This window comes from Hyperolius riggenbachi, chromosome 2, assembly GCF_040937935.1.
Source record: "Hyperolius riggenbachi isolate aHypRig1 chromosome 2, aHypRig1.pri, whole genome shotgun sequence".
In the NCBI taxonomy this organism is placed as follows: Eukaryota; Metazoa; Chordata; class Amphibia; order Anura; family Hyperoliidae; genus Hyperolius; species Hyperolius riggenbachi.
This window is the reverse complement of record NC_090647.1, coordinates 83,481,721-83,494,207: the sequence shown is the minus strand read 5'-3', so window position 1 is coordinate 83,494,207 and position 12,487 is coordinate 83,481,721. Positions and strand designations below refer to the sequence as shown.

Sequence of the window (12,487 nt, the reverse complement as noted above, 5' to 3'; positions counted from 1 at the left end):
GAATGGGAGGAGCGCTGAAAATTTGCTTCCATCCTGAAGGTGACAACACCTGTAGGCAGAAGTGGTTAATTAAGTAGAGCAATGGTTCAAGGATGATTGGGACAGTTCAGTTTCATATTCAGGATCAATGTTCATTAGGTCTTGCATGTCCCTAATAGTAGTAAAGCCACTGTGGTAACGCCTTGTGAACATGCACAGAATTTACCTGCAGATTTTCTGCCATTTGCCATTGTTTCGGTTTCTTCAGTTTAATCACATTTCTAATCTCGAAGTAAACATGCAGGCTGTGCTGTAGAGGCTGCCATGGGGATGGCAGTCTGATTAGCCCTAGGGAATATGGAGGCCGGTGGAGTAAGGAACAGACGCACCCCTTGGATCAGGTCGTTTGGGCGCAGGGATTTGCAGGCATCTAATAAATTATCAGTAATCTGGTGACCAAGCGTTAAATGGTGGTGGTTAGTGTTAGGCACTTGAAGGGAGGGTTTGTGTTGGGCATGGTTGGGGGGGAGGGGATTAGGTTTAGGAGAGTAGGGTTCAAGTTATAAAGGGTGCCATGTAAGTGCAATCGGTGATGTAAATAACCACTTTTTTTTTTTTTTTTTTTTTACTTGTGACACCACCCAAATTGTCCTGCAACATGTACTTGCGCACCACAAGTGCTGTCTTGCTTAAAATTGCTGGACGCTGTTTTTAACCCATTCGCGTTCCGTCGTTTTCACTTTAGAAATGTTCACCTCCCATTCATTAGCCTATAACTTTATCACTACTTATCACAAGGAACTGATCTATATCTTGTTTTTTCCGCCACCGATTAGACTTTCTTTGGGGGGTACATTTTGCTAAGAGCCACTTTACTGTAAATGTATTTTAACAGGAAGAATGAGAAAAAAACGGAAAAAATTCATTATTTCTCAGTTTTCAGCCATTATAATTTTAAAATAATACATGCCTCCTTAATTAAAACTCATGTATTGTATTTGCCCATATGTCCCGGTTATTACACCATTAAAATTATGTCCCTATCATAATGTACAGGATCTTCTCAAAAAATTTGCATATTTTGATAAAGTTCATTATTTTCTGTAATGTACTGATAAACATTAGACTTTCATATATTTTAGATTCAAATACACACAACTGAAGTAGTTCAAGCCTTTTATTGTTTTAATATTGATGATTTTGGCATACAGCTCATGAAAACCCCAAATTCCTATCTCAAAAAATTAGCATATTTCATCCGACCAGTAAAAGAAAAGTGTTTTTAAAACAAAAAAAGTCAACCTTCAAATAATTATGTTCAGTTATGCACTCAATACTTGGTCGGGAATCCTTTTGCAGAAATGACTGCTTCAATGCGGCATGGCGTGGAGGCAATCAGCCTGTGGCACTGCTCAGGTGTTATGGAGGCCCAGGATGCTTCGATAGTGGCCTTAAGCTCATCTAGAGTGTTGGGTTTTGCATCTCTCAACTTTCTCTTCACAATATCCCACAGATTCTCTATGGGATTCAGGTCAGGAGAGTTGGCAGGCCAATTGAGCACAGTAATACCATGGTCAGTAAACGATTTACCAGTGGTTTTGGCACTGTGAGCAGGTGCCAGGTCGTGCTGAAAAATGAAATCTTCATCTCCATAAAGCTTTTCAGCAGATGGAAGCCTGAACCCACTTTTGAACCACTAACAGTGGCAGAAGCGCCTGACCTGGGCTACAGAGAAGCAGCACTGGACTGTTGCTCAGTGGTCCAAAGTACTTTTTTCGGATGAAAGCAACTTTTGCATGTCATTCGGAAATCAATGTGCCAGAGTCTGGAGGAAGACCGGGGAGAGGGAAATGCCAAAATGCCTGAAGTCCAGTGTCAAGTACCCACAGTCAGTGATGGTCTGGGGTGCCATGTCAGCTGCTGGTGTTGGTCCACTGTGTTTTATCAAGGGCAGGGTCAATGCAGCTAGCTATCAGGAGATTTTGGAGCACTTCATGCTTCCATCTGCTGAAAAGCTTTATGGAGATGAAGATTTCATTTTTCAGCACGACCTGGCACCTGCTCACAGTGCCAAAACCACTGTTAAATGGTTTACTGACCATGGTATTACTGTGCTCTATTGGCCTGCCAACTCTCCTGACCTGAACCCCATAGAGCAGGGGTGCCCACACTTTTTCGGCTCGCGAGCTACTTTTAAATTTGCCGAGGCCAGGAGATCTACCAACGTCTCAAATGCTAAGCACGCCCCCCCCCCCCCCCCCCCCCCCGCGTAGGTTAGCCAGGTATATGTGCCTGCAGCATAGGTTGCGTGCCCTCAGTGTAGGTTAGCCAGGTATATGGGCCCTCAGTGTAGGTTAGCCAGGTATATGGGCCCTCAGTGTAGGTTTGCCAGGTATATGGGCCCTCAGTGTAGGTTTGCCAGGTATATGGGCCCTCAGTGTAGGTTAGCCAGGTATAGGGGCCCCCAGTGTAGGTTAGCCAGGTATAGGGGCCCCCAGTGTAGGTTAGCCAGGTATAGGGGCCCCCAGTGTAGGTTAGCCAGGTATAGGGGCCCCCAGTGTAGGTTAGCCAGGTATAGGGCCCCCCAGTGTAGGTAAGCCAGGTATAGGGCCCCCCAGTGTAGGTTAGCCAGGTATAGGGCCCCCCAGTGTAGGTTAGCCAGGTATAGGGCCCCCCAGTGTAGGTTAGCCAGGTATAGGTCCCTTCAGTGTAGGTTAGCCAGGTATAGGGCCCCCCAGTGTAGGTTAGCCAGGTATAGGGCCCCCCAGTGTAGGTTAGCCAGGTATAGGGCCCCCCAGTGTAGGTTAGCCAGGTATAGGGCCCCCCAGTGTAGGTTAGTCAGGTATAGGTCCCTTCAGTGTAGGTTAGCCAGGTATAGGTCCCTTCAGTGTAGGTTAGCCAGGTATAGGGCCCCCCAGTGTAGGTTAGCCAGGTATAGGGCCCCCCAGTGTAGGTTAGCCAGGTATAGGTCCCTTCAGTGTAGGTTAGCCAGGTATAGGGCCCCCCAGTGTAGGTTAGCCAGGTATAGGGCCCCCCAGTGTAGGTTAGCCAGGTATAGGGCCCCCCAGTGTAGGTTAGCCAGGTATATGTACCTGCAGGCGGAGGAGAAGAGGCGGCGAGGAGAGACTCTGGCAGGCCAATGGGATGTAGGAGAGAAGCGGCGGCGAAGAGAGAGGCGGCGCGGCCGCTACGTCATGGCTGGGGGCGGCGCCGGGCACGTTACACACGCACATTACACAGGCTGCCCGCCGCCGCCCCCAGCCATGACGCAGCGGACGCGCCGCCTCTCTCCTCCCTCTCTCCTCGCCTGCATGCATTCTATTGGCCAGCGGCCAGCAGCTAAACACGAGCTGCTGGCCGCAACAAACATTAACGAGACGCGGCCAAGAGGCCGCGATCTACCAAGGAGGCGGTTGCGATCTACCGGTAGATCGCGATCGACCTATTGGGCAGCCCTGCCATAGAGCATCTGTGGGATATTGTGAAGAGAAAGTTGAGAGACGCAAGACCCAACACTCTGGATGAGCTTAAGGCACCTATCGAAGCATCCTGGGCCTCCATACCACCTGAGCGGTGCCACAGGCTGATTGCCTCCATGCCACGCCGCATTGAAGCAGTCATTTCTGCAAAAGGATTCCCGACCAAGTATTGAATGCATAACTGAACATAATTATTTGAAGGTTGACTTTTTTTTTTGTTTTAAAAACACTTTTTTTTTATTGGTCGGATGAAATATGCTAATTTTTTGAGATAGGAATTTTGGGTTTTCATGAGCTGTATGCCAAAATCATCAATATTAAAACAATAAAAGGCTTGAACTACTTCAGTTGTGTGTATTTAAATCTAAAATATATGAAAGTCTAATGTTTATCAGTACATTACAGAAAATAATGAACTTTATCACAATATGCTAATTTTTTGAGAAGATCCTGTATGGCGACAATATTTATTTGGAAATAATGGTGCATTTTTTCCGTTTTGCATCTATCACTATTTACAAGTTTAAAATAAAAAAAAAAAAATAGAAGTATTTCATCTTTACATTGATATTTAAAAAGTTTAGACCCTTTTGTAAATATTTACATGTTTTTTTTTCATTGTAATGTTTTGTTTTGTTTTTATATTAAACATTTTATTTGGGTAGTTTTGGGAGGGTGGGATGCAAACAAGTGATTTATAATGTAAATGTGTGTTTGAATTTTATTTTATTTTTTTTTACTTTTAGTTGTAGTTTTACTTTTTGGTCAAAAGATGGCGGCCATGAGTTTGTTTACATGACGTCACTCTAAGCGTAACACACGCTTAGAGCGACGCATGGGGTACGTTACAGCCAGAAAAAGCAAAGCTTCCGAGAGAAGCTGTCGCTTTTTCAGCGGGGGAGAGGAATCAGTGATCGGGCACCATAGCCCGATACACTGATTGCCTAGCTAACGAACCGCGGGCCGGGAGCGCGCGGTAGCGTGCATGGTTCCTGGAGGTAGTTTCTACATCCAAGAACCAAAATAGGTTAAGTATGTCAGCCGGTGGTCTTTGCAGACAGTGTACAGATTTTATATTGTTGCCTGCTCCAGTTAAAAATGGCCAGATTGGGCAGCTTTTATTTGTGTATACTTATGTATACCAGAGCTGTCACATAACGAAGATTTGATACTCACCTGCTGCTTCCTCCAGCAGCATAAGCTCATCTGAGTCCCATGCCGTTCTCCCGCGGTCTGCCGTTCAGTTGCGATCAGCCCCAGTAACAGGCTCAGACAGGTGCAGTCTGGGTCTTTTGCGCATGCACAGACCTCCCGCACATGAATAGTAGACCCGGACTGATGCGACAGTTACCGTCGCTTATTGCAGCTGAACGGCAGACCACGGGAGGACGGCGTGGGACTCAGATGAGCTTATGCTGCTGGAGGAAGCCATGGGTGAGCATAAAGTCGTCGTTATGTGACGGCTCTAGTTTCCTTTAAGTGACCTTAGTACCTCTATGGATTCAAAATCTGCATTGCTGTGAAAACGGTGCTCAGTGCCAGTAAAAAAAAAAGATAGTACTTACTGTGGGGTTCCAGCAGTCTTGAGTAAGGCCTGGTTCCCACTTGCGCCTGACCACATGCAGCCTGGCGAAGGGACAGTGTAGCATGCGCTACAGTGGTCCAGCTAGAGTCCGAGAAAGATGTTACCCCCATAGGCTTTATGGTGACTGCATCTGCCTGCCTGGGATTATCGCAGACTACACAGAACTGGGGCTCTAAGCTCAAGTGGGAACAAAGCCTAAATTATCAGATGCAAAGTCACCAATCAGAGTCAACCATTTCAAAACCCAGATCTACAAGGCACCAATCAGTCAACCATATCAAAACCCAGATCACCGATGAGCTGTAATCTACATACCAGAAGAAAGAAACTATCTAGGTCTCAACCAGAATTTGAATGGGAAGCTTATTTATTAATATAACAGCATAAGCACTGGAACCCACTAGCAGCCCTTTTCTAAGCACTTGTGATTTGAAAAACTCTTACTAATTTAATGCTGTGTTTGTTATCTCACTAGAGGGATGTGATTTAAAAAAGTCCCCCATTGCAATACATTAGTAAGAGCTTTTCAAATCACAAAGCACTTAGAAAAATGCTTCTAGTGGGTTCCAGGCCTAAACTGGCAAAAATATTTTGTAAGCCCCTACTACCAGTTGTAAAGTGGTCTCAGTGTTCCTCCTGTTACTTGTTACATCTTACTTGAATAATTTCGAGAACTTATGGCTGTGATCTAGCACTTATGCACTGGACATACCCGAGTACACTAACTGCTCATGCCCAGTAAGTGTGAATGGGCAAATTTGCAAAGTCCTTTCCCAAGTTCATAAAGTGCACATGCACAATCAAAGCAATCAATTACCGTATATACTCGCAAGCAAGCCGAATTTTTGACCCCCCAAAAGTTGGGGGGTCGGCTTGCTTGCGAGTCACGTTGGGCGGTGGTCGTAGGCCAAGGCCCTGAAACCTCCTAGACCCCCCCCCCCGCTCGCTCCACGGCGGCTGCTGTGTGATGACCGGAAGCTGTAGGCAGAGCGGTTTCCATAGCAACGGCGATACATATCGCCGTTACAGAAAGCCGCTCTCCCTACAGCTTCCTGTTATCACGCAGCAGCCGCCGTGGAGCAAGCTGCTGTGAACTATTTACATTCCCGGGAGACGAAGAGTGGAATATTAGAGGCCACAGGGTAAGCTAATAGCGGCAGTGGGGGAGGGGGGGGGCACTATACTAGCTATACTGGGGCACTATACTAGCTATTACTGGGGCACTGTATTAGCTATACTGGGGCACTATATTAGCTATACTGGGGCACTATATTAGCTATACTGGGGCACTATATTAGCTATACTGGGGCACTATATTAGCTATACTGGGGCACTATATTAGCTATACTGAGGCACTATATTAGCTATACTGGGGCACTATACTAGCTATACTGAGCACTATACTAGCTATACTGGGCACTATACTAGCTATACTGGGCACTATACTAGCTATACTGGCTATACTGGGCACTATACTAGCTATACTGGGGCACTATACTAGCTATACTGGGGCACTATACTAGCTATACTGGGGCACTATACTAGCTATACTGGGGCACTATACTAGCTATACTGGGGCACTATACTGAGCACTACCTACCTATACTAGGGCACTATACTAGCTGTACTGGGCACTATACTAGCTGTACTGAGCACTACCTACCCATACTGGGCACTATACTAACTAAACTGGGACACACTGGGGGGATCACACGGCCAGCATTTCCTACCCCCGGCTTATATGAGGGTCGATCATTTTTCCATGTTTTTTCAGGAAAAAGTTGGGGGGTCGGCTTATATGCGGGTCGGCTTGCTTGCGAGTATATACGGTATGTCAGGACTGAGTCAGCTACTTACATACCTGATATTTAACTCTTTCAGGCAGAGAAAGAAAAAAAGGAACACAGCATAATTTGTGTGCTAGGCACTGTACATACACATGTCTATCTCATTATGTCACATGTCAGTTCGGGTATCCTTTAACAAAACTTATAGAACTAATGCCCATTATATTTAAAGAGACTCTGTAACATTAAAAAGATCCCCTGGGGGGTACTCACCTCGGGTGGGGGAAGCCTCCGGATCCTAATGAGGCTTCCCACGCCGTCCTCTGTCCCACGGGGGTCTCTCCGCAGCCCTCCGAACAGCCGGCGACTGTGCCGACTGTTAGTTTAATATTTACCTTTGCTGGCTCCAGCGGGGGGCGCTGTGGAGGCTTTCCGTTCCGAACTACACGGAAATACCCGATCTCAGTCGGGTCCGCTCTACTGCGCAGGCGCCGGAAACTTGCGCCTGCGCAGTAGAGCAGACCCGACGGCGATCGGGTATTTCCGTGTAGTTCGGAGCCGACAGCCGTCAGAGCGCCTGCGCTGGAGCCAGGAAGGTAAATAATGACGTCACCGCTGCCCGGACTCCACGGAGGGCTGCAGCGAGACCCCTGACGGATGGAGGACGGCGTGGGAAGCCTCATTAGGATCCGGAGGCTTCCCCCACCCGAGGTGAGTACCCCCCAGGGGATCTTTTTATGTTACAGATCCTCTTTAAAGTTAAATTTAGGTTTAGGTTTGCTTTAAGGCCCTCTATATCTACTGAGATAGAATTTTGTAATAAATATGTTTCTGTTCTTTACAGATAAGCAGTAAAGATGAAGATTTTCTAGACCTTTCTGTTGATGTTGAACAAAATACATCAATCACACATTGTTTAAGGTAAATGTACCAATATGAAAATTGGTCTCTTCGAGTTATAGCCATTCATCTGTATGCTGCTCTAAAAGTAAACAAGAGATCTTAAAAACAAAAGATTTGATACTTACCAGAGGCTTCCTCCCGCCCCATAAACAGAGTCCCACGCTGTCCTTCCGTGGTCTGCCTTTCAGCCGCGACCAGCCACAGTAACTTGCTCAGTCGGGTCCAGTCTGAGTCTTCTGCGCATGCGCGGACCTCCCACACATGCGCAGTAGACCTGGACTGACGTGACTGAGCAAGTTACCGGGGCTGGTCTTGGCTGAACAGCAGACCGCGTGAAGACGACGTGGGACTCAGATATGTTTATGGGGATGGAGGAAGCCCCTGGTAAGTATCAAATCTTTTATTTTTAAGATCTCTGGTTTACTTTAAGTCTGCATAATTGTGCATGATCTGGTGACATTTCATTTGCATGCTGAGTCTTAACAGAAATACAGTTATTGCTCTATGTATCAGTGTGATAGCTGTATACAGGGGTTGGGTCATGATGTGCACAGTAGTACTATCTGACTGTAATCTTAAATCTTTCCCCCGATACTTGTATGGGCATGATTGGCAGAATGACGTCATACCTTGGGTAGGAGTAGAATGTCCCTTGCTGCATGTTAATACCATGGAAATTTGCCAGTAAAAAAAATCAATGCACCCAAAATTATATTCCCCCAACCACTCTCTCCGCACAAGAAGCGGATTTGGCTAACCAGGATTAATCTACAGACCTTATGCTGTCACCCAGTCCCCTGTAGTCGTCCTGGTCCCTTGCCGTCTTTCTGCACTCTTCCATTTAGCAGCTGTGCCTTTTCTGAAAACTGCATGCATTGACCCAGGCAGTGGACCTCCGAATTGCTGCGTCTGCACGGTTCTTAAAAGTTGCTACATGTGCAAATGCTCCCAGCCACAGCAGTGCAATCGATGAGGGGCTACACATGCGCAGTAGTCCACGACTGGCCCAGTTGGACAGCTTTTGAAGGGGCGCAGCAGCTAAATAGAACAGAGTGGAACAAGGGTGAGGGACCAAGATGACTACAGGGGGGCTGGAAGAAGCACCAGGTAAGTTAGACTGGCCACTTTTATTTCACTTTAGGCTCCCTTTTAAAAGGTAAGCCAGAGAAAATGTTCACCTGAAGATGACTGAAGAGTTTTCATATAAGAGCAGCATTGCTTATCTTCCAAGTTGTTTTTTGGGGGTTTTATCTCTCTCTCTCTCTCTCTTTTGCAAACGTATTTGGCCCCGTTGAAGTTTTCCACATTTTGTCACATTACTGCCACAAACATGCATCAATTTTATTGGAATTCCACGTGAAAGACCAATACAAAGTGGTGTACATGTGAGAAGTGGATCGAAAATCATACATAATTCCAAACATTTTTTACAAATAAATAACTGCAAAGTGGGGTGTGCGTAATTATTCGGCCCTCTGAGTCAATACTTTGTAGAACCACCTTTTGCTGCAATTACAGCTGCCAGTCTTTTAGGGTATGTCTCTACCAGCTTTGCACATCTAGAGACTGAAACCCTTGCCCATTCTTCTTTGCAAAACAGCTCCAGCTCAGTCAGATTAGATGGCCAGCGTTTGTTTGTTTGTCGTTTGTTTCTGCCACACATAATTTTGCATTTTGGCCAAAAAGTTCCATTTTGGTCTCATCTGACCAGAGCACCTTCTTCCACATGGTTGCTGTGTCTCCCACATGGCTTGTGGCAGACTGCAAACGGGACTTCTTATGCTTTCTGTTAACAATACCTTTCTTCTTGCCACTCTTCCATAAAGGCCAACTTTGTGCAGTGCACGACTAATAGTTGTCCTATGGACAGATTCCCCCACCTGAGCTGTAGGGATCTCTGCAGCTTGTCCAGAATCACCATGGGCCTCTTGACTGCATTTCTGATCAGCGCTCTTCTTGTTCGGCTTGTGAGTTTAGGGGGATGGCCTTGTCTTGGTAGGTTTACAGTTGTGCCATACTCCTTCCATTTCTGAATGATCGCTTGAACAGTGCTCCGTGGGATGTTCAAGGCTTTGGAAATCTTTTTGTAGCCTAAGCCTGCTTTAAATTTCTCAATAACTTGATCCCTGACCTGTCTTGTGTGTTCTTTATGATGAGGACAAAGGTGCCAAAAGAGTAAAAACAATACTTAAAAGGTTTAAAAATGCTTAGGAGGCAGTGGTGGACTTACCTCCTGCAAGCAGACACAATGAGCTGTGTATTTAGAACAAAATAAATTTATTGGTACACTCCGGGGGGTAGTCGCAACGCGTTTCGCAGGCAAGACCCGCTTCTTCAGGCAATGGCAATTGGAGTACACAACTGGGGACTAGAGGCATAATGTTCTTTGGACTTCACGGTGTTGTTGCTCCCAATATTCTCTTAGAACACCTATGAGACCCTCACAGAGCAGCTGTATTTGTACTGACATTAGATTACACACAGGTGCACTCTATTTAGTCATTAGCACTCATCAGGCAATGTCTATAGGCAACTGACTGCACTCAGATAAAAAAAAAATGTTTGGAATCATGTATGATTTACGTTCCACTTCTCAGGTGTACACCACTTTGTATTGGTCTTTCATGTGGAATTCCAATAAAATTGATTCATGTTTGCGGCAGTAATATGACAAAATGTGGAAAACATTAAGGGGGCTGAATACTTTTGCAACCCACTGTATATCTGTACAATAATTAAACTGTTCCCTAAACCATGGTTATTATTCCTTATACAATGTTCATAAATTGCGATTTTTTTTTTGTTGTTGTTGCTCTTTTTAGGGGCTTTAGCAATACGGAGACCCTGTGTAGTGAATACAAGTATTACTGTGAAGAATGTCGCAGTAAACAGGAAGCACATAAACGGTAGAGCAATCACTTTTATTCTCTTGTATATAATGCACTAACCTATTACGCAGCACTGCACCTTACATTTGTAAGAGGTGTTCATTACTAATGTGAAGAATACTTAAATAGACACTGAAGCGAAAAAAAAATGATATTATGATTTGTATGTGTAGTACAGCTAAGAAATAAAACGTTAAGATCAGATACATCAGTCTAATTGTTTCCAGTACAGGAAGAGTTAAGAAACTCCAGTTGTTATCTCTATGCAAAAAAGCCATTAATCTCTACGACTTTCAAAGTCGTGGAGAGGGCTGTCATCTGACTTTTATTATCTTAACTGTAAGTGAACTAATTACTTTTTCTTTGCCAGAGGAGAGGTCATTACTTCACAGACTGCTCTGAAAGAATCATTTTGAATGCTAAGTGTTGTGTAATCTGCACATATTATAGAATGATGCAATGTTAGAAAAAACACTGTATACCTGAAAATAAAAATATGACGATATTTTCTTTGCTGCTAATCTTCTAGTAATTATTCATAGTACACAACCAATTCACTATATCATATATTTTTTTTCGCTTCAGTGTCTCTTTAACACACACTACAGGAAAAGAGAATTCTGTCCCATAAACCGTACAATCGGAGGTGATAGGACACAAGAGGTGATGGAAGTTCCACTCGCTGGAGGTGTAAAGGGATGGCAATGCTTAGGAGCAGGGCTGTGGAGTCGGTACAAAAATCATCAGACTCCTCATTTTGTGAAACCTCTGACTCAGGTACCCAAAATGGCTCCGACTTCCAACTCCGACTCCTCAGTTTATGAAACCACTGACTTTGACTACCCAAAATTGCTCCGACTCCACAGCCCTGCTTAGGAGAACTCATGGATCAGTTTGATCAGCTGATAATTTTGTAAGGTTCTGCTTTGCTGTGATGACTTCCCGGTTTAACACATGATCATGACCAGCAAATCAGAACCTTACAAATCTATCAGCTGATCAAACTGATCATATGCTTCTCCATCTGTTCTATTTAAGTATTGCCATCTCTGCAAGTGAATTTACTGGTATTTAAAGGGAAGGTTCAGGGACTGTTTAAAAAAAAATAAAAATCCGCATCCACTTACCTGGGGCTTCCTCCAGCCCGTGGCAGGCAGGAGGTGCCCTCGGCGCCGCTCCGCAGGCTGCCGGTGGTCTCCGGTGGCCGACCTGGCCAGGCCGGCGGCCAGGTCGGGCTCCTTCCGCGTTCCAAAATGCGCCTCACGGCGGCGCGCTGACGTCATCGGACGTCCTCCGGGCTTTACTGCGCAGGCTCAGAACTACTGAGCCTGCGCAGTAAAGCCCAGAGGACGTCCGATGACGTCAGCGCGCCGCCGTGAGGCGCATTTTGGAACGCGGAAGGAGCCCGACCTGGCCGCCGGCCTGGCCACCGGAGACCACCGGCAGCCTGCGGAGCGGCGCCGAGGGCACCTCCTGCCTGCCACGGGCTGGAGGAAGCCCCAGGTAAGTGGATGCAGATTTTTATTTTTTTTAAAAAGTCCCTGAACCTTCCCTTTAATGTTAAATTTAAAGGACAACTGAAGTTCCTATTTCCTTTTTAAAAATTCCAGTTTCCTGGCTATCCTGCTGAGCCTCTGCATCTAATACTTTAAGCAATAGACCCTGAACAAGCACGCAGCAGATCAGGTGTTTCTGACATTGTCAGATCTGATAAGATTAGCTGACTGCTTGTTTCTGTTATTCACTACTGAAGTCAAAGATCAGCAAGGCTGCCAGGCACCTGGTATTGTTTTTGAAGGGACTCCGAGCTCTAAATAAAAACGAAATTGGTACTCACCTGTGGGCTTTGTGCAGCCCACCGTAGGT

General features: G+C 45.6%; 2 protein-coding genes across 2 annotated transcripts in view; one reads left to right on the top strand and one right to left on the bottom strand.

Moving 5' to 3' along the window:
* RPL21 (ribosomal protein L21) overlaps window positions 1–12,487 on the bottom strand; it is a 500,216-nt gene that overhangs the window by 176,362 nt on the left and 311,367 nt on the right. The window lies entirely within an intron of this gene.
* The window catches only part of USP12 (ubiquitin specific peptidase 12), a 118,513-nt gene that overhangs the window by 95,214 nt on the left and 10,812 nt on the right, over window positions 1–12,487 (top strand). The window contains exons 5-6 of the mRNA XM_068266992.1: window positions 7,675–7,751; window positions 10,556–10,639. Of these exons, the coding sequence (XP_068123093.1) occupies window positions 7,675–7,751; window positions 10,556–10,639 (161 nt within the window). The remainder of the gene's footprint in view (window positions 1–7,674; window positions 7,752–10,555; window positions 10,640–12,487) is intronic.